Source organism: Patagioenas fasciata, chromosome 11, assembly GCF_037038585.1.
Source record: "Patagioenas fasciata isolate bPatFas1 chromosome 11, bPatFas1.hap1, whole genome shotgun sequence".
NCBI lineage: Eukaryota > Metazoa > Chordata > Aves > Columbiformes > Columbidae > Patagioenas > Patagioenas fasciata.
The window spans coordinates 8,637,087-8,656,870 of record NC_092530.1 but is presented as its reverse complement, the minus strand read 5'-3'; the positions used below and the strand labels follow the sequence as shown (position 1 = coordinate 8,656,870).

The following is a 19,784-nucleotide window of genomic DNA, read 5'->3' as shown; positions in this document are numbered from 1 at the left end:
GGGGAGCCCCAGCTGGCACAGCAGGATTTGATATTGTCCTCGGGAGAAAATGCTGTTGCAGCTTCAGGCGCCTTACATCTCAAAAATGGGATCTGGGAAGCAACCCAAGTGCTTCGGGGAATGTATTTTAAGCCAAGAAGCATGTAAGATGCAGGAAGCATGCTCAGAATAACAGCTGCCAAAGAGGCTGGACAGGATCACGGCTCCAGAAGGAGAATCGGATGATTGGATTTGAGCTCACGGCCCAGGAACCATCAAGTGCCACCAGGCACACAACCCCTGCCCCTGCTCAACCTTTCAAACAGCTTTTTCTTTTTCCCTCTCTGGATATGTCCATCCCTGGTGGGGAACAGCCTGTGCAGCGCTGACCCAGCCTCATCTTTAATTTCTCCCAGCTGATTACCTTCCAGACTTCAGCCCATGTTTAAAATGAAGGATAACAATCAGAGCTCAGCAGCAGCAGCCAGCGCCTGCCCTCTGCCCTTTCCCTTGCCTTTTTTTCTCCCTAAATTCAATTTGGGATTATGTCCCTGGAGAAGTGCTGGGCTGGTAGCCTCTGCTCTCGGCTTGTTGTCAGAGGTGGCCTCACCTGCTGCTTCTGTCCCCCAGTGTCCCTATGATGTGGAGGTCACACCAGTGTATGGTCCTACAGGACGGCTGTCGGGATGGAGCTGCCCAAACCCCCCTTCACCTTCTCCCTCAGCTCCTATTCCGAGCAAAATGCACCAAAGCTGCAGCCAACATCAACCTTCCTTGGTGACGTGGTCAGACTATGTCCCTGAGGCAGAACAGCCCAAAGGTCCTTGTTTAAACTCAGAGGGAAAGCACCTTGTGAGGACAGACCCACCAGTAACACTTCGTCCCCTGGGAGCCACGCTGTCTCTGCTCCCATCTCCCACGTCACCCCCGCAGCGCGCCAGCCCAGCGACAGCAGAGGACGAGACACCAAGGGGAAAGTTGGGCTCTGGGGCCGGTGCCTTCAACGACGGAGATTCTGCAGGTTCATTGAACAGCACAGGGTTTGGCCAAGGGGCGTTGGGGCCAGCGGCGTGCTGTGCTCTCCAAAGCATCTCTTGTGTTGCCTCCTCCCACTGAAACAAACACTTCACTTGCAAATAACCAAGAGATAGGAGGGCAGGGAAAAGGAAAAGATGCAATCAAGCATAAAACAAGCCAAGGAGAAAGCCAAACCACAAGCAAAACCCACTGTTGTCCGAAAATCTGAAGTTTATTCATTACAATTCAGTGAAAGGAACATTCATTGTAAAACACAATCAATACATTAAAAAGCTTAAAGGACGAGTAGCAATGAGAGCAGAAAGAAATCAGAAAAAGCCCCAGACTCAGGCAGGTTGGTCCCCGGGAGGAGCCGCCTCTGCTCCCGGCACCGCGGAGCAGCTGCCGCAGCGGACGGCCCAGGGAGCACGGCCCCCGGACAAGGCCCCGTCAGAGGTTTTCTTTAGAACCGAGAGGCTTTTCTGGGTTTTCATTTATCACTTCACCCAAGTGCCGCTTCCGGGGTGACTCAATACTGGTGAGAAGAGCAGGTGGCCCCGGCTGGAGAGGAGGGAGCCGCACAACCAAGGGCAGAGGGAATGTGGAGTGTGGCACTGGTCCGAGCAACCCAGGAACGCTTGTCCTGTGACCTGCCCGTCCGGTCCCTGTGCTGGGAACAGGGGCAAACTCACCCGGGAAAAAATTAAAAAGCACCATTAGGCGAAGGCTCATTAATTAGAAGACAAAAATAACCCAAACTACCTAGAGCCAAATGTCTCAGCAGCAATTGCCATCTCTGCTGGCATTGGCAGCGGGGCAAAGAGGAAAAATAATCTGCTTTTGGCTATAATCTTTTAGCTTTTCAGCATTTAATTTTCTTTCTGCACGTCACTGTTTGACATTGTTCTCGTCGGCTCCGTTCAGCACCGCGGTTTGTGCAGAGAAGTTATTTCAGCCCTCACACCCCGCGCAGGGTGACAAACCCCGCGGGGCCACCAGTCCCGCAGAGCCGAGCAAACACAGCAGCGCGTTGTCTGACCACATCCAAACCAGAGCAACAAGAGCCGCGTTCACTGGGGTGGGTCTCAGCTCTCCAGAGCTCTCCTTGCCTTTCTGACCCCCAGGCTCGAGGCGGCGTCACCGCGGGAGGACGCGGGACCGATGCTGGCGATGCCGGGGCACAGGAGCTGCCCCGGCCCCAGCCCAGCGGCAGCAGACAGGAGAAGGTGGCAGCCCCGCTGAGCCTGTGCAGAGCCCGCGGTATTTAAAGAGCAGCGCTCAGACCCGGAGCAGGCGATGCTGCCCGTGCCAGGGTGAGAGCCGAGTCCCAGCGCGGCCAGGGAGCACCGCGGGGACAGAACATTCATCCCCGGCGTCACCAGCATCGCCACGCACCGACCAACAGCGGCTCCTGCCCGGGACTGAAGAAAAGCCTCAATTTGGATAAAATTATTTGAGCCCCAACTGAAATCTGTGGTTTCCTAATTTAAAGACGGTCACAATTCTTTCAGGGACAAGTCACTGAACTCCACAAATTCAGATTAACCACAAAGCTCAGAAACAAAGACACAAAGTAGACGGGAGTGACAGAGGAGGAGCCGCGGGCGCTCGGCGGTGTCTGCACCGCGTGTGCCGGCCCGGCTGCCGCTGCCGGCGCTGCCGGGGCCGGTGCAGCAGGAGGTGCCGGCACAGAGCAGCCAGAGGTTCCCTCGCGCCGCACGGGCAGCGGCACCAACACGGAAACGGCCTTTTCTGCACCGGAACGGGACCACGGCGCTTGAAAAGACAACGCACACCTGTAAAACAAAAGCCCGTAACATTTCCCCGTGAATATAAAATGCAAAACTATACAAAAATAGATAAAATCCACCATTTTCTTATGTGTATAAAAACAAACAAATAAAACCCCCAAGGCCCCAAAATGCAATACACAATTACTTGGTAGACTGACCCGAATGTCAGTGGTTTAAGCGCAGTTTAGCAGCCACAATTCATCCCTCTAAGGCAAGAGCTTCCCTGGAAGGGACGTATTCCAGAGAGCTCCTCGAGGGGAGTTTTTCCTTAACATCTTGGCAAGACAACGCTGTTCCTGCTCCTGGGACCTATTCTGGTTCAGAAACCCTTCTTCATAGAAAGCCTCAACTACCACTCTCCAGCCTGAGCTCCTCGGTAAGGCAGGATTGGACCGACAGCCCGATCCGAATCAAGAGCGGAGGCTCTGCTCCTGTTTATCCCAGGCAGACGGGTGTTGTGGGAAGAGCAGCACGTCAGGCAGCGAAATCCAATCGCTCTGCGGCAGTGAGAATTTGCAGGCTGGGTGAGCGCGCTGAAAAGTCCGATTTCTTTGGGTTAATGGGGCTGAATGCGCCAATCCAGCAAACGGACTCCAAAAATGCTTTTAGAAGACTCATCTTAACCCAACAGATCTTTGCTTCATTTAGTTCACATCAATTTAAGAGGAGGAGCCTTTGGTCTAAAGTCAGATTCCCAAGTCTTGGCTGTATTGCTTTCACACATTCAAGTCTAGAGCTGTTTTCACTAAGCCCTTCCATGACGTACCTGCACCCAAGAGAATCACTCCTAGAGACGCGCGTTTGCAAGGGAACATTCATTTTAGCACCGAGACTCTTTCACAGCTCACCAGAACTTTGGCAAAGGCTGCACCACGTCTGAACAAAGCGCTGTGCAAACCCCTTAACCCGCGAGAGCCTTTGGTGACACGCTGAAATAAAATAGCGATTAAAACCCAGCCCAGGCTGCTCGGGCCGAGCAATTGCTGTGAGCGCCCGTCGGGGTGACAGCGGCCCCGATGTCACCAGTGGGGTTCGCTGCGGGTTTGTGCTGTGAGGGGCGGTGAGACGTGCGGTGCCAGACCTGACCCTGTCCTGGCTCTGAGCCAGGGGGAGCCTGTGCCAATGAGGCACAACGTTCGTTAGCAGCCGCTCACGCTGCGCTAACGAGGGGTGACCGCACACAGCGCCGGGAGGCCAGGGGACCTTTGGCCGGTGACCACGTTCTCCTCTCCAGGTGGGGACACGGAGCTGGAGCAGCATCGAGAGCCGGGTTGTCCCACAAAATCCACTCCGGTCGCACAGAGGGACGGGGGAAAAACCACGGCCGGCGGGTTCCTGCGGTGAGTGCTGCAGCGGGACCGCTGGGAAACACTGAAAAGCTACGGGTCAAGCCCGTGGGCACGCAGCTGGGTCGAGTCCAGCAGCGCGTCTGGCCGGGAAAGAAATAAAAACAAACCCCAACATAAATAAGGTGAACGACCAGCAAGCAAAGCCTGGCTTTGCCTTTCCCTGCTCCTTCGCAGGTACACAAGGGAGGGCTGTGAGGAGTCTCTTCTCGAAAAGAAACATCAGAACCTCATTTTGCTTGGGGGAAAAAATAAACCCAGAGCAGCCCCTGGTGCCTGTAAACCCGGTGATGCCAGGGAGCTGCTGAGCGTTCCAGCCACAGCCGGGTCTGTAACTTGGGGGTGGGAGGGAAACCAAAATCATCACTGGTACCTGAACTAAAATCAGAATACAGAGCTTGGACAGGAGGAAGCAGCTTCGTAAGTCACAGACAGGGAGGTTTGGTTTAGCGACAACTGTGTCTGAGATCCCGCAGGACATGGGAGGCGTCTCGAGGACCAACGGCCTGAGACAGATGTTTCCAGGGGCCCGTACGAGCTCCTCAGACAAAGTCCAAGAGGAAGAAGAAACCCAAAACCTGCAGCAACCTCCGGCTTTCTTGTTCCCTCCCGTCAGGAGGAAGAAGTTGTGAAGCCTAATTTAGGCCGCGTTACATCCTGTATTCCGATTAACAGAATGCTTTCCTCAGATGAGGTGATGCAAAGAAAACAATAGTAAAATAACAATAAAAAAACAACACACAAAGCTTCCTTTTGGTGAAAGTAACAGAACCCGCGGCTCGCGGCTCCAGGCACCATGCACATTTAGCTTATTTCAAAGAGCTCGTCCGTGTGCCCTCGGCCCGGGAGAGGCGAGGAGCGCGGGACCAACAGGGAAAGGGCCCAGCGGGAACCGTGCTCCGTGAGGGCAGAGCGGGCAAAGAACGGACACCTGGTTCCTAACGGGACCATCGACAGCACAGCTCTGCCAGCGCGCTATCTGTGAGCAAATTAACACGAGACCTGGACAACGCTACCGGCACGCACACAACAGCTCCTGCTTTCCTTTGGGGCAAGGGAAAAAATTATAAATAAGAACATTACTGCAAAGCTCCCCTTTCAGCTGAGCCGCCTCCCGTCCGCGCTCTGGAAACAGCCGCGTCCTTCCTCCCAGCCGGCCACACCGAGACCGAGATGGAGACGCTGCAAGTGAGTCTGAACCAAAACATTTCACTGAGAAGATGAAGAAAACACCCCCATTTCTCTCCCAGGTTTCCCCGGCTCGCTCCCCCAGCTCCAGCCCCGCAGAAACAAACCCAAACCTGCCGCGCTGGCCGTGGCTCCGGTCCCAGCGTTCACTCCAGCAGCAGCACGAACGCGCCGGGGCTGCTGCTGCCCTTGGTGTTTGAGAGGCAGCGGCTCGCGCTGAAAACCAGAAAGTGCCTCAGCATTAACGTGCGGATCCCGAGGTGGCTCCGCACCCCCCAGAGCACCCGCAGTGGCAAGACCCCGTACCAGAGCTGCAGGAGGAGCTCATCCTGATCAGCCCAGCTCTAAACTCAGCTCACTCACCAAGTGCTCCCTCATCTCTATGTTCTCCCTCCCTGCCCTTTGCAGCCCTTTTCACACCGTCCCCGAGCAGCTACTCGGCTTCGGTGACGCTCAGGGCCGCGCTCCAGCAGCCGGCGGGCAGCATGGGGCCGGCTCTGCCTTTCAGGGTCTCTCCGCAGCGCTCCAGGCTGTTCCCGGCGTCGGAGCTGCCGCTGGGGTGCTGGGGCATCCCCTGGGCGATGCCCACGGGTCGGCACTTGGCGCGTTTCTCCGGGGACAAAGCGAAGCCAAAGCTGGGGGGCAGCTCGGGCTCTGGCTCTCCCTGGGCTGACACGCGGGGCAGCTTTTTGGCGGTGACTTCTCCGTGGGACCTGCAGGAACCGGCCGCCTCCCGGCCCGGCCTCGTGTCGCTCTGCAGGGGCAAAGTGCAGGGCCTGGGCCGGTGCCGGCTCAGCTCCGGCTCTCGGGGCCGCGTGGCCGCAGTCTCTCCAGCGGCGCTCCGGGAAGGGGACAGAAGAAGGGACACGGTGCCCGGCTGCTCCGATGGCTCCCAGGCGCTTTCCCCCGCGGCAGCGGCCGGAGCGAAACCCCAGGGCTCCATTTCCCCGGCAGCCGCGTCGCTGTCGAGCTGGAGCTGCTGCCAGCCCGGCCAGCTCAGCCCGCCCTCGGGAGCCGACAGCTCGCCCTCCTCCTGGCTCCTGCTCCTCCTGGCTCCGCCGGCCTCCTGTTTGCCACCCTCCGGCTTCCACCAGAGCCCGCACGGCCCAGGGCCGCCCTTGGCAACCTGCAGGTCGGCCAGCTCGAGCTCCAGGCTCTCTGTGTCCAGCGAGCGGCTCCTCCGGCCCACGGAGAGCGGTGCCGGCAGCGAGGGGCTCAGCCCGTGCAGGCGCAGGTGCCGGGGCAGGCTGGCGACCCCCCAGGGGCAGCTCTGCAAGGAGCCCAGGGGGTACCCCGGGGACATTCTCTCCTCACATTCGGCCAACGACTCTTGCTGTCCGTAGCCGTCGTCAAAGTCCTCGGCGATGTCCTCGCCGGCGTTCATCTCGGGATGCCGCTCGCACTCCCCTTCTCCTTCCTGCTCCACGTCCACCACGTCGAAGGTGACCATGGTGGGGAGGGCAGGCAGGTTCTGGGTGAAGGAAGAGCCGGAGCTGGAGCTCCCCAGGCTTTCCGAGAGGCTGGAGAAGAGGGTCCCGCTGCTGTTGAACTGCACCAGCGCCTGCGAGAAGCTCACGGCGTGCTCGGGCTCGTGCTCGCTGCCCACCAGAGGTTGGGGGCTGGTGGCCCCCGCTCCACCGCCGCGCTCGAGCTCTGCCAGTCTGGAGCCGGGGAACATCCCCGCTTCGGCTGGGGCTACCGAGCCCTCAAACAACCCACAGTCTGGGTCCAAATCGAACCCCCGATTGTTCTTTGGGAGCTGAGTAAGGCAACTTCCTTGGGCTTTTTGGCTGTTGTAACAGTTCTCTGGACACAGAGTCCCTGGGAAATCCCTCCACTCGGGATTTTCAGCTCTGACCACCGCAACCCCGCCGGCCACAGCCCTGCTTGGGGCGTGCGAGGCCGCCTGCTCGCTACCAAGGCCGCTCTGGTTCTTGCCAACCGAGCCGGCAGCTCTAGTTTTACATTCAAGGCGCCGCTGCTCCCGGGGACCCTTCTCCTTGCCGGGAACATCCAGCCGTTTCACGAGCGGTTCCCGCTGCAGTTCCCAGAACAGCAGCTCTTTCTGAATGGCCGCCAGCCGCTCTTCCTCCGTCTCCATCAGCCCTCGCTTCTGGTCCATCAGCTGGATCAGGCTCTTCTCAGCAGGGAGGCACAAGTCCCAGAAGTAGCTGAAGAGCCCCGGGTGGGGGACTTTGCCCTCAAACAGGGATTCCTCCCCCTGACAGGGACTCAGCAGCGCGTCAAACTCATAAAGGGCATCCCCGCTGTAACTGTCTCTGGGCAGACGCTCCTTCTTGATCTCCCCGAGCCCGTCCCCAGCTTCGTCCTCCAGCCCCGGCGTGGTGGAGTCGTAATAACCCTCGTCGCTGTTGGGGGCGGACTCTTGCTGCTCGCTCTGCGGCGTCAGGAGCTCAACGCCGTCCATCGCGTCCCCCACGTAGGGCTGGGCCTGTGCCTCGCGCGAGGCCTGCATCTCCAGACTGCTGCTGGACACCTGGGCTCCGTAGCTCCTGTTCCCCGCTGCGCTGCAGGGCCACATCTGCTGCAGGTACTCGTCCTCCGCCTCCTCGGGCACGGCCATCTCCTCCCCCCCGCCCTGGTAGGTGACCAGGCAGGAGCTGCGTTTGGCAGCGTCTCTGCTGCGCTCCACAGAGATGCTGCTCTCGGCGATGTCGGGCTCGGCGATGTCGTCTCCACAGCCCGTCAGGGAATCGAAGCTCTTCAGGGACGCGGCGTCTCCTAAGATGAGGCTCAGCAGGTCCCCGGAGTGCAGGCAGGGAGGGTCGTTGTCCATGGAGTCTGGGTGAGAGGCCAGCAGCACATCACCACGGTCAAACTCTGCGCAGACACCGGCGTCAGCCTCTGATTTTGTAACCAGAACGTCCCCATTCCCCGGCATCGCCACCGCGTCGCCCTCAGCGCTGCTGTCAGCAGCCGGGACGCAGCCGGGCTCGGCAGCCTCGGCACAGCCGGCAGCGCTGCCCCCCAAGAGCTCACCCCCTGAGCTGGCTGTGGCAAAGGGGACGGGTCCCAGCGCCCGGCCCTGCACGGCCCCTCGGCTCTCCCCTCCCGCACCGGGAGCTTTGCCGGCCTCCTCCGAACCCCCGCTCCACTCGGGCGCCTCGGCTTTCTCACACTCGGCAGCCTTGCTCTTCCGGTGACGCCGGATGCTGTTCAAAAACCCTTTCAGGCCTTTTTTGGGTCTGGCAGAGGAGGACTTGTCCCCATTGGGCTTTTTCTCGCAGCCCTCGGCACTCCCGGCTGGAGAGCTGTCCCCAGGGCCAAGATCAACCCTGGCGCTGGTGTCGAGGGGCAGGTGAGCGCTCTGGGAGCTCGGCAAAGGGCAGGGACGCGAGTCCCCGCTCCCCTCCGAAAGGCTTTCCAGCTGCGCCCCGTCGCAGGCAGCACCGCTGAGCCCGTCGTGGGTCTGACATTTGCTGAGGCCCTTTCTCGAGGCGACTTTCCCCTGGCCTTTGCTTCTGCCTCCAAAGAAACTGGGCAGCGTGCAGATGCTCCTCTTCCCTCCAAACAGTTTGAAAGCCGTTTTCTTCAGCTTGCCAGGGGGCGGCTGAGGCTGCTGCGGCTCCGCAGCCACCACGGAGGCATCGCCCCGCTCGGGCAGCCGGTCCCCGGTCTCCTCCTGCCGCTGCTCCCGTCCTTCCCACTGCCCGCAGACCAGCGACTGCGACCCGCTCCGGGCGGGCTCCTCCGCGCAGCCCGTTTCCATGGCAGCGGGGCGGTTTGGGTGCATCTAGCTGGAAACGATGACTTTGGTAGCGGAGCCCACTTCTGGGTGCAGAGCTCGAAGCATCACAGCTGATCTAAAGCAAAGAGAAAGGGACAGAGGTGAGGAGGCGGAAGCAGACGGTGCAAAGACAGAGGCGCGGAACTTTGTCAACAGCTGGAACTGGAGCTGCAAAAACCTCCCACAGCCACTCAGATCCTCCACTCTTTAAAGCCGTGCACAAAAACCTCGTGATGTTTAAATTTACCCATGTGCAAGTAGAGGAGAACCAGGTGTCTCCATTGCGCAGCATCCCCGCTGCCCCAGGACGGGCAGCTTTGACCCCTGAGCCACCCGCTCCAGCCCCTTCGCCTTCCCGGCCTCTTTGCCAGCGGGGAGGTCGGGTTCGGTCACCGGGCGCCTCTGAGCGGGGGCACACGGGCTGCTCCGTCCACCTGCCCCTTCACATCAGCAGCTGGGGCACAGCTGGTGGGGAAACCTCCTGCCCACCACCCAGCCGGGCGGCTCCAGCTCTGCCCAGGAGCCCCAGATGCCTCCAGAGCCTCCCTGGAGCCTCTGCACAGATCGCAGAACCCTGAACGTCCCGAGCTGGGACCCACAAGGACCATTGAGTGCAGCTCCTGTCCCGCCAGCACAGCCCAAGTTCACTGCAGTCTGAGGGCCGGGTCCAAATGCTGCTCGAACACCGAGAGCTGGTCAGACGGGCTGAAGGACAAACCACACACGGTGTGTGCACAGGGCTGGGCAGAAAGCAGAGGGGGAATGGAACACAAACACCATTTCAACAGTTCCCTAGAAAAATCCTTTCTCTCCGGCTCCACGTCAGCCCCGGCACCAGCAGCCGCTGCTGGACCGCACGGCTGCTCAGAGGCGCTCAGGACACGAACCACTGGCAATAAATCACGAAAAGCGGTTTTACAGAACAAAACACGCCAGGCCGCAGCAAAAGGCGGCGTTCGTTTCCCTGCGCCCGGTGTCCCGGGCCGGCCGGGGCCGATCTCGGGGTTCGGCCGGTTTGGGCCCCGCACACGGGACGAGCGGGCCCGGCCGGGTCAGGAGGGGCCGGGACCCCCCGGAGGCTCCATCGCCCGCACCGTCCCGAGCGGGGCCCAGCGGGGCCGGAGCTCGGACCGACCCCCGCCCCTCCCGCCGTTCGCCGTTCCCCGCCGGGCTCGCCCGGCTCCGGAGAAGCCGCCACGGCCCCGCAGCGCTCCCGGCCGGCCGGGCAGGGGAAGGCCGGGCCGCGGCCGAAACCCGGGGAGAGCGGCGGCGCCGCCCCGGCCGGCATCACAGGCGGGGCCGGGCCCGCTCGCCGGCCGCAGGGCAGCCGCCCCCAGCCCCGCTTCCCCGGCGCCCGCTCCCCAGCCCTTACCGGCTGCGCGGGGCGGCGGTTCCGGAGGCGGCGGGAGCGGGTCCGGCCCGGCCCGCCCGGGCCAGCCCAGGAACGGGCGAGTGGCCGCGGGGGCAGCGGGTCCGCCCGGCGCGCGGGAGGGGCGGGGCCGGGGGGCGGAGTCTTTGGGACGGGGCGGGTCTCTGACGTCACGCAGGGGTGTGACGCGGGGCGGGGCCACGGGTGACAGCGGGACACGGAGCGAGTGACGCTGCGCGGTGGGGGCGGACACGCGGGGTGACCGGGCGGGCTGGGTGTCTGGGTGCGGTGACGTTTGCCCCCCGAGCTCTGCAGGGTGAAGTCACCGCGTTCCCAGCAGCGGGCCGGTAGAGACACCTGCAGAACCGTGCTGGGGGGTCAGCGCACCCACCCTGCTGCCCCCTTCCCTCCTGCCTTTAACCTACCTACCCCGCTGCTTCGGGTTGGTGGGACACGAGCGACACCCATCAGATGTCCCGGGTCCCATTCTCCGCAGAGTCTTTCCCAACACTGTCCAGGCTCATCCGAAGCCCTAATGTTCACAGAATCATAGAATCCCAGAATGTCAGGGGTTGGAAGGGACCTGGAAAGCTCATCCAGTGCAATCCCCCCATGGAGCAGGAACACCCAGCTGAGGTTCCACAGGAAGGTGTCCAGGCGGGTTTGAATGTCTGCAGAGAAGGAGACTCCACAACCTCCCTGGGCAGCCTGGGCCAGGCTCTGACACCCTCACCCTGAACAAGTTTCTTCTCATCTTTCAGTGGGACCTCCTGTGTTCCAGTTTGTACCCATTGCCCCTTGTCCTGTCACTGGTTGTCACCGAGAAGAGCCTGGCTCCATCCTCCTGACACTCCCTCTTTCCATATTGATCCCCATGAATGAGTCCCCTCTCAGTCTCCTCTTCTCCAGCTCCAGAGCCCCAGCTCCCTCAGCCTTTCCTCACACGGGAGATGCTCCACTCCCTTCAGCATCTTGGTGGCTGCGCTGGACTCTCTCCAGCAGTTCCCTGTCCTTCTGGAACTGAGGGGCCTTCCCTCAGGAGATGCCTCCACAGCCCAATCAATATAGGCTGATTAATAGATTCCACAACATTTGAAACAAGTCTATAAATAATGCAAAAAGGTGCCTGCGTTTTGCAAAGAGCAATCTTCAAAGCCACACGCCTCTGCCCCAACAGCACTCGCATTTGAGATGCGATTAGGGCAGGGTGAACTCAGCTGTGGGGGATGTGTTCAGCTGCATCCCAAAAGTGGTCCAGAGCACCAGCGGGAAGCATGCGCTGAGCTGCTGAGGGGCAGCTCTGATTAAAGGATATTTTGCCAAATGGTAAACAATAGTTTAATAAGAATAGCAGCAACAGTTTTAATTAAAAAAAAAACCAAACACAGAACACACTCCTCTCCCTCTGCCCTCCACACTTTTTCCCACCCCCTTCTCAAACCAGTAGTAATTAAATGTATAATATCTTCCAGTGAAGAGGGTTTAAAGCCAAACCCAGCTAAATCAGATCCTGCTCTGCCATCACGCTGACGTGGAGCAGGAGCTGAGGTCTTCTGTTTTCTCCCCAGCTTCCCTTACCCTTTTGCACAGGCATCGCTTTTTGGAGACACTCCATAAGCAAAAATTACTTTGCAACCACAAATTCACGGCAGCCTCGCACTGCACAGGTGTCAGAGCAGCTTTCAGTTTGGGTGCTCGGCACCCGTCCGGGGCACGGGGCTCTCGTCAGGGCTGGTGTTGGAGGTAGTTCACCAGCGCCACGGGGATCGACAGCTCGCCGAGGGCGTGCGGGTGGCCAGTCTGCTTCAGGAGACGCCGCATGGCCAGCCTGGACTGAGACATCAAGGACTTGGGATGAGCTGTGTAAAGAGAGGGAGGAAAAACGAGCCTGTCACCTCCAGACACGACCCCACTGCTCTCCAACCCAGGCATTGTCCTAAGCGAAGGAACATGGATAGACCGAAACTAAATATCTTTGCCAGGGCTGTTTACGCTGTGTTCAAACACAAGTTTTGCAGGATGTGTTTCACCAGAGCTGGGTGTACAGAGATGAGATCTTCCACCATCATACAGAAATAAGTGCAGTTTACCTGGTCGTAGATGGTACAGGAGAGGCCAAGCTGGGCAGCAGAAAGGAGAGGAATGGAAATAAGCAGCCTCTAAATCAAAAGATTTATATTACGGAGAAAAAACAGGCTATGGAAATCCCCATGTGCTCCAGACCAGCACTGACAACTCTCAGTGGAATCAGCTCCTTTAGCAAGCATCTAGAAATACTCATGGAAAGCAGATGCTGCGGTGAGCCTGAGAGGGAAGATAACCCCGTAAATGCAGGTGGTGGTCACACCGATTCACACCTCCGACCCACACCAAGGCCTCCTGCCTCCCGCTGCAGCCAGCAGCGGAAATTTTGGACATTTGGTGGATATTTATTAGAAACAAGCCCTCCTGTGGCAGTGTCCCCCAAATCCCAGCAACTTGTTTTAGGAGTTTCCTGCAGCAGCATGGATATCCAGCCATCAAATTGAATCACCAGTGGTGAACCTATGCTCTATAAACTTCTAGAGTCCTTCTCTTGCTGTGTTCAGTATTGTAGTCTTGGGTTTTTTGGTATGAACACAGCAATCATTGGGGGAGAGGGAGGAATGAAAGTTCAGAGCAAAATAGTGATAATACTCAAGAGTTTAAGACTGGAGAGAACCAGGAGCTCAAGTGATGCTGCAAAGGGAGTCAAAGCTTATGGGAAATCCTGGGTGGGGCTACTGGGAAGCAGACAAAAAAGAAGAGGACTCTGAAGGAACTTGCACCTAGATGAGCAAAATTAGTGCTGATTTCCAGCCCTGGGGCTACACGTGCAGATTACCTCTCGCCTGCAGCAGCAGCTCCAGGCCCTCGCTGTGGGGTGCCGTCTTGTCTACCGTGATATCGGGCAAATGGACGTTGGCTCCAAAGTCAATGAGCAGCTCAATGAACTTACTCCTGCAGCCGTGCCTCAGGCAGGTTTCCAGCAGAGTCTTGGGCTCCTTGATCTGGGCGATCACCCTCTCCTCAGTGCAGTTGTAGTCGGGATCGGCGCCGTAAAGCAGCAGCAGCTTGAAGCACTCCAGATGCCCGTACACGGCGGCGAGGTAGAGGGGCCCAGAACACGCCGCCGAGTTGGCAGCCCACTCGGGCAGCCTCGCTTGAACGTTGGTTTCCGCACCGTGGTCCAGGAGCTGCCGCAGGATGTCCACGTCCCCGTCCCTCGCGGCGATGAGCAGCGGCGAGCAGTTGTTGTAGACGCTGCCGGCGGGGCTGGCTCCCGCCTCCAGCAGGACTTTCACGCATTCCCGGTGCCCGTTGCTGACCGCCATGAAGAGTGGAGTCTGAGCCTTCACGTCCAGGCTGTCCACCTCTGCCCCATGGGCCAGGAGGACCTCCACGCTCCGGACGTGGCCCTTGGTGGCAGCCAGGCGCAGCGGGGTGCTGGGCACCCCCCAGCCGCTCTTGCGGTTGATGAACTTCTTGTACCTGTCTTGGGACAAGAGCTGATCTAGGGTTCGGTAGTCATCCTCCAGTACTGCTCGGTTCAGCTCCTCACTTTCCCCATTGTCTTCTTCATCTTCTCTGGGCTGGAGCATGGAGAACATTTTAGTGATATCCATCAGGCTCATTTTTCTTTGCTCTTTCTCCCACGTACTGCTCTCATCATAAATGGTAAAACCAGAGATCTACGGGACAACAAAACCAACACCACCAAAATGTTAGAACCAGCTCCCTGACACCAACACCACCTTTTTATTTTTGTTAATTTCTTTTTTGGTACACAAATAAGGAAGTTTCTTCATGCTTATTGCCCTGTCAGCACAGGTGAGGACATCCATGCTGGTGTAGGGCTAAGGCAGAGTCTGTTGCTGTCGCACATACATGGGCCGCTTCCCCTTAAAATGTTGTAATCAAGAATACGCTGAGATAATTAAATCTGGTGTTCAAATGCTGCATGGGGGAGCTCACAGGCTTTAACTTTATTTTTTAATAACTCTTTAATGCTGTACTTCTAGCCCCTGAGGGGCTGAAGAGTGTGAGACTGCTCATGGGATACTCAGACCTCGAGCTCACGAAGGCTCCTGGGTGGCCACAGGCTCCTGCAAGGACTCTGCACCCCACTGGTGGATGAAACCACCCATTTTCCCAAACCCCTCAGAATCCACCCCATCCATCTGCTGAGCGAAGAGCACGTTGGAAAACGGCAGGACTCGAGCCTGCTTCGTATCGGCCAAAGCTTGGAAGCCTCACCAGCACCTGCACTTCCAAAGCTTTTGGGATCCAGGGAACACTCGGAGGAGTGTTAATTTAGGAGCTGACAGCATTGCAAGGTTTTTAGACCCTGCCGCTTTTAAAAGGGATTGGATTTCAAATCAGAAGATGAAGTGAATGTGAAGGAGGCTGGTTTGATGAAGGACTTTCAGCCTCACCCTTCCCTAAGTAACATCAGCGTTTGAGTCAGCAAACCCTCTTCTCTCCTGCCTGTTTGAGCCCGAGGACCGTGGCTGCAAGGATCTGTGATTTTTATAGCAGGAGGTAGGGGTTGGTGGGGGGAAGGCGAGGGGATGCTGAGCTGATCGTGCCGGAGCTGGGACCAATCCCCAACACATTTGCCAGGTGCTTGGCGCAGGATCTGGCCTTGCGGTGGCCGAGCAGCAGCGGGGACGCGGAATGTGACGCCTCGGCCGGCACCTGAGCAGCTGGAAACGCCGCCTGCTGGGAACGGCCGAGGAATTCCTCACCATCTCGGATTTCCTCGGGGAGAGGCAGCCCGGCACAGCTCGGTCTCCCCAAGCGGCTCCTCTGATCCTCCCTTGGAGGAGGCGAGGAGCTGCACTGAGTAATTAGCCTCTTTCTGCAAACGAGCCTGGCGTAACGAGGCGGTCACAGGAGGCTCGTCGCCCATCGCACGCGGGTTGATGCGTGAGCTTGGAGGAGTCCCCGCGCAAGGCCAGCTCCGCAGCTCGGTCAGCTAGAGCGCGTTTGATGGCAGCGAGCGACAGCAAAGCTCTGCTGTGCTTCCACCTGTTACACTAACCCGGACAAATTATGCAGAAATATGTGCAATTATAACATTACTGTTACTCATTAGACACACTGATAATGAGCTCTGGAGCTTTGGAAACTCCTCACCCATTTGGCTCACGGGGTGGGGTTTATTTTGCAGATTGGATTCAAAAAGACGACACAGTTATATTCCCAATGGAAATAATCTGGAAAAGTAAAAAAATAGCTGTAACATTTCCTGAACGCACAAATAAGCATCTCCAAAGGGACGTTACTTCAACAGCGTAAGCACTCACGTGGGGAGCTCAAAGAGGTTCCTCAACCAGAAGAGCCCAAATCAGATTTGTCACTTCTTGAGCTGAAGAAAGTCGTCCATGCACCTGCAGAGCCCCCAAAAAAGAGGTTACGATTGGAGCTAAAGGTGGTGGAGAACAGACCCGCACTTTTACAACTGGTTACCAAGCCATCTCCCATTGCCGAACGCAACCTGCTGCCGCCTTACCTTTGAGAGGTGGGTGATGCTCACAGCAGGCTGAGCGAGCCAGTGGTGGTCCCGTGGTGGGTTCTCTCTCGGTTTAAACCAAAATCAGGAGAAGAGGCAGAGGATGTGGCTGTGGCGGGGCTGGCGGCCGCTCTGTGCGGGCTTGGCAGGCTGTCGCGCTCACAGCTGAAATGCCACTGCAGGGGACAGCCCAGGGCGCTGGGGCTAATTTTAGCCCCATGAGGGTTTTATCTTACCACTTCCATTCTTGGAAAGTTCCCCCTGGGTAAATATAGAGAGGGGCAGCGCGGCGGGGGGAGGATGGGACAGGTGCTGGAGGCTGCTGGACCCATCTGAAGAGACGCAAAGCGTTTGCTTCACTGTTTCCTTGCAGAAATCGCAGGGAGCGGCACAGTTTGAGTCCCCGGCCGGGGCAGCGCGTTCCCAGCCTCTGCCTTGTCTTGGGTGCTGCTGATCGCCCAAACGATTCCCCTCTTCCCCCTGCTCCCAAACGCATCCTCCACTTTCAGAGCAACACAAACGATCATCTGCAACATCCAGAACTGCTTGTTCAGCACGAGAAGGGCAAAAGGCAGCGCAGACAGTCCAGGTTGCTGAGCCGAGCTGCTCCATAGGCTTCCTGCCCGCTACGCCCGCCAGGACAAACTTCTTTGGCGTTATAAAACTAAGCAGCACATCGCAAGGCAGAAAACTTCTCAGGGGCAAACAAAACAAGCAGGGAGCAGTGTCTGGGCTGTGTTATCAACAGCTGTCAGCTGGCAAGTGTAATCGTATTTTATCCAGTTCCCTTTAAAGCTTTTCCAAACTTTTTGGTGGTGGAGCAGGCACAGCCTGACAGTCTGAGGCGGCGTTATCAGTGGTACTGGATAACGAGAGGGAACCCGATCATCCTGCCGGAAAATCTCTGCTGGTGCAAGAAGTGAAATCAGGGGGCTCTGCAAAACATGGATGATGTTCTTACCATCACCACCACGCTCACCGTTTGTGGTCACACTGTGACTTTTGGCTTCCTCATAGTGTCACACTCCGTAAATTCACTCAAAACCAGGTTGTTGCTTTAAAAATAATCAGTTTCCTGAAGTCAACGCTCTGAATGGAATTATTTGGTAGGAGAAATGTGGGTAAACATCAGAGCAGAAGCGGGGAGTTCAGGGTTGATTAAGTGCCAAGAGGCTGCAAGCCCAATGGGGATGCTGGAAACATCCCCATTGGGGAAGCCTGGCTGGAAACGCCCTCAAAATGCAGAAATAAAAGCAGCAATTAAAAAGAGAGTGTATTATAATGGCAAAAAAAAGGGGGGGGATGCAGACAACAAAATGAATACACATTAGAAAACATGAAATGTAGGAAACTGCAATGGAACTTAGAGATGAAAGGAAAATCCTTGAATGGAAAAATTCATGATAAACTGCATATTCTTCTGTTGTTGCTGCTGCTGTTTGGTTGTTAACCAAGAAAAGAAATCTTAGAAACAAGACCAGCTCATTGGTAAGGAACAGAGACTAAACCAAATGCTGATGAAGGACAAAGCACAAAGTACTCGCTGATAAATCCCCCCCAGCTGGAAGAAAGCAAACTGACAGGTTCATCGTGCTCCCCTAACAGCCAGAGGTGCGTTAAACAGCATCCCGTGCAAATATTGAAACATGAGGTTCAGATAAGCGCCAAAAGGGAGCCCGAGGAGAGGCGACTGATAAATCCGACTGATAAATCCGACTGATTTCGGACAAGCTTCCCAACTCCTCAGACCCCGGGGAGCGCTGAGGGGTCAGGGAAGCTTCACCTGCTCCAGGCACGAGCCGCTGCCTGACCCGACGCGCTCCATCTTCTTTATCAGCTGCCTGTTGACTGGAGAAGAATTAACGGGCAGGAGGATATTTAATGCCAATCAAGAAGATTTTTTGGGAAGGTAAATCCTGCCCAACAAAGTTGCTTCCATTAAAGAGATTATAGTTATTAATGCAGCTGGATGGAGGTAAAGAGCTTTCTGATTGAACGCCACTAAGCATTCTGCTTTAGAAGTTTAGCGCTAAACAGGACCAAATAAATCATTTTGCAGGGATTAAGGGTTCACGAGCAGTCCTCAAGGGCAGAAACACACGGTTATTGCACAGGGCTACTTCTGCCTCCTGCCTTTGAACGACACATCACTGCCGAGCCGCAGCAAAGCCTTTCCATGGGGGGCGTCACTGCGACCATCGAAACATCTGCTCACGGTTTTGCAGCACTCACACCTGCCCCTTCTGCTGGCACCTTCTCAGCACCCAGCTTGGAGGTGGCTCCAGCAGCAAAGTGATTCAGATATTGACCGTGAGGGGGCACAAACCCTGTGACCACCCTCTGCCTTCCCACCCGCACAGCAACAGCTCTTGGGGCCCCTTCTGAGGCACTTCACACCTTAATCATAGGATCGTTTTGGTTGGAAAAGACCCTCAAGATCATTGAGTCCAACCATAACCTGACTCTGGCACTAGACCATGTCCCTAAGAGCCTCATCTACACGTCTGTTCAACCCTCCAGGGATGGTGACTCCAGCACTGCCCTGGGCAGCCTGTTCCAATGCCCCACACCCCTTTGGGGAAGAAATTGTTCCCCAGATCCAACCTCAACCTCCCTGGCGTAACTTGAGGCCGTTTCCTCTGCTCCTGGCGCTTGTTCCTGGGGAGCAGAGCCCAATCCCCTGTCGTGGGGGACTATGGTGGGTCCGTGGATTCCCTGACGAACCCCCCTGGCTCCAAGCTCCTTTCAGGCAGTTCAGAGATCAGAAGGTCTCCCCTCAGCTCCTGTTCTCCAGCTGAACCCCCCAGGTCCCTCAGCCGCTCCCATCACACTTGTGCTCCAGCCCCCCACCAGCTCCGGTCCCTTCTCTCCACTCACTCCAGCACCTCAAGGCCTTTCTTGGTGTGAGGGGTCCAAAACTGACCCCAGGATTTGGGGTAATGGGTGCATTAACATCAAAATATGCAGTTGGAACTGAAGGAGGAATCCAGCAACTGTTTCCCTCTCCTCCACGAGCTGTGACTCCTCCCGGGATTTCAGCAGCGCTGGAGCCCCAGGATTTGGACAGCACAGCAAGGTGGGTCCCGGCTTCACCGCCGTCCAGGAGCCCCTTTCCTATTCCATGCAAGGATGCGGCGGCACCAGCAGCCGTAAACAGATGCGAGAAATGACCATGAAGGACCTGAAACTCAGAACCCAAAGCCAGCACGTGCCCGCCCTTCATCACGTCAGTTATTTGCACGACACCGATGGTTCACATAAATCCGCCTGTTGGTCCCGGTGTTTTCCAGGGCTGGCAACACTTGGAAGTTATTTCTGGAGGAATTAGGGGGGCTTCTCTGCTTTTATTTTACAATATTAAAATGTGCTTTGAGGAGGAAGTAAAACCCTAATAATCAGCTCTGAGCCAGGCCAGCCCCAAAAGCCTCTTTGCCCTGAGATCACAAACCACATATTCAATAAATTAAGGGTTTTTTTGATTATTCAAAATATCAGGCAACAACAGGAGGCGTGGGAGAACCACCCGCTCTTAAAGGATTCTCCAAAAGCAGGAAGGCAACAACAACCTTTCAGAAACGGAATTTCTGATCTGTGTGAATTGCCAGCTTCGGTTACTCAGAGATGAAGATTTAATACAGCTTCACTATATTACCACTTTTTTCAAAGACTCTCGGCAGTCCCTCCAGAACCAGTTTCTATTCTGGAAAAGAAGTGGAAGCAAAATCTCAGTGTAAGACAAGTTCACCACTCAAGTCTTTAATTGACGTCACATTTCCAAGTGTGAAGTTCCGCTTTGGGTTTAATTAACCAA

General features: G+C 57.0%; 2 protein-coding genes across 2 annotated transcripts; both read right to left on the bottom strand.

Moving 5' to 3' along the window:
* Positions 1-1,207: 1,207 nt before the first annotated feature.
* LOC136106558 (APC membrane recruitment protein 1-like) lies at positions 1,208-10,575 on the bottom strand. The gene is made up of 2 exons (XM_065846932.2): positions 10,444-10,575; positions 1,208-9,147 (listed from the first exon to the last, which is right to left on the bottom strand). Exon 2 carries the CDS (start codon positions 9,075-9,077, stop codon positions 5,757-5,759), a length of 3,321 nt encoding a protein of 1,106 aa, XP_065703004.1. The 5' UTR covers positions 9,078-9,147; positions 10,444-10,575; the 3' UTR covers positions 1,208-5,756.
* A 1,189-nt stretch (positions 10,576-11,764) lies between these two features.
* On the bottom strand, positions 11,765-16,166 carry ASB12 (ankyrin repeat and SOCS box containing 12). Its single transcript, XM_065846571.2, has 4 exons — positions 15,974-16,166; positions 15,768-15,851; positions 13,304-14,150; positions 11,765-12,299 (listed from the first exon to the last, which is right to left on the bottom strand). The coding sequence occupies exons 3-4, from the start codon at positions 14,091-14,093 to the stop codon at positions 12,166-12,168; spliced, it is 924 nt and encodes a 307-aa protein (XP_065702643.1). The 5' UTR covers positions 14,094-14,150; positions 15,768-15,851; positions 15,974-16,166; the 3' UTR covers positions 11,765-12,165.
* Positions 16,167-19,784: the final 3,618 nt, after the last annotated feature.

Coding starts and splice junctions, on each gene's coding strand:
- ASB12 (XM_065846571.2), bottom strand. CDS start 14,093: ATGAGCCTGATGGATATCACTAAAATGTTCTCCATGCTCCAGCCCAGA. Junction 12,300..13,303: donor GCTGCTGCTGCAGGCGAGAG/GTAATCTGCACG, acceptor CTCTTTACACAG/CTCATCCCAAGTCCTTGATG.
- LOC136106558 (XM_065846932.2), bottom strand. CDS start 9,077: ATGCACCCAAACCGCCCCGCTGCCATGGAAACGGGCTGCGCGGAGGAG.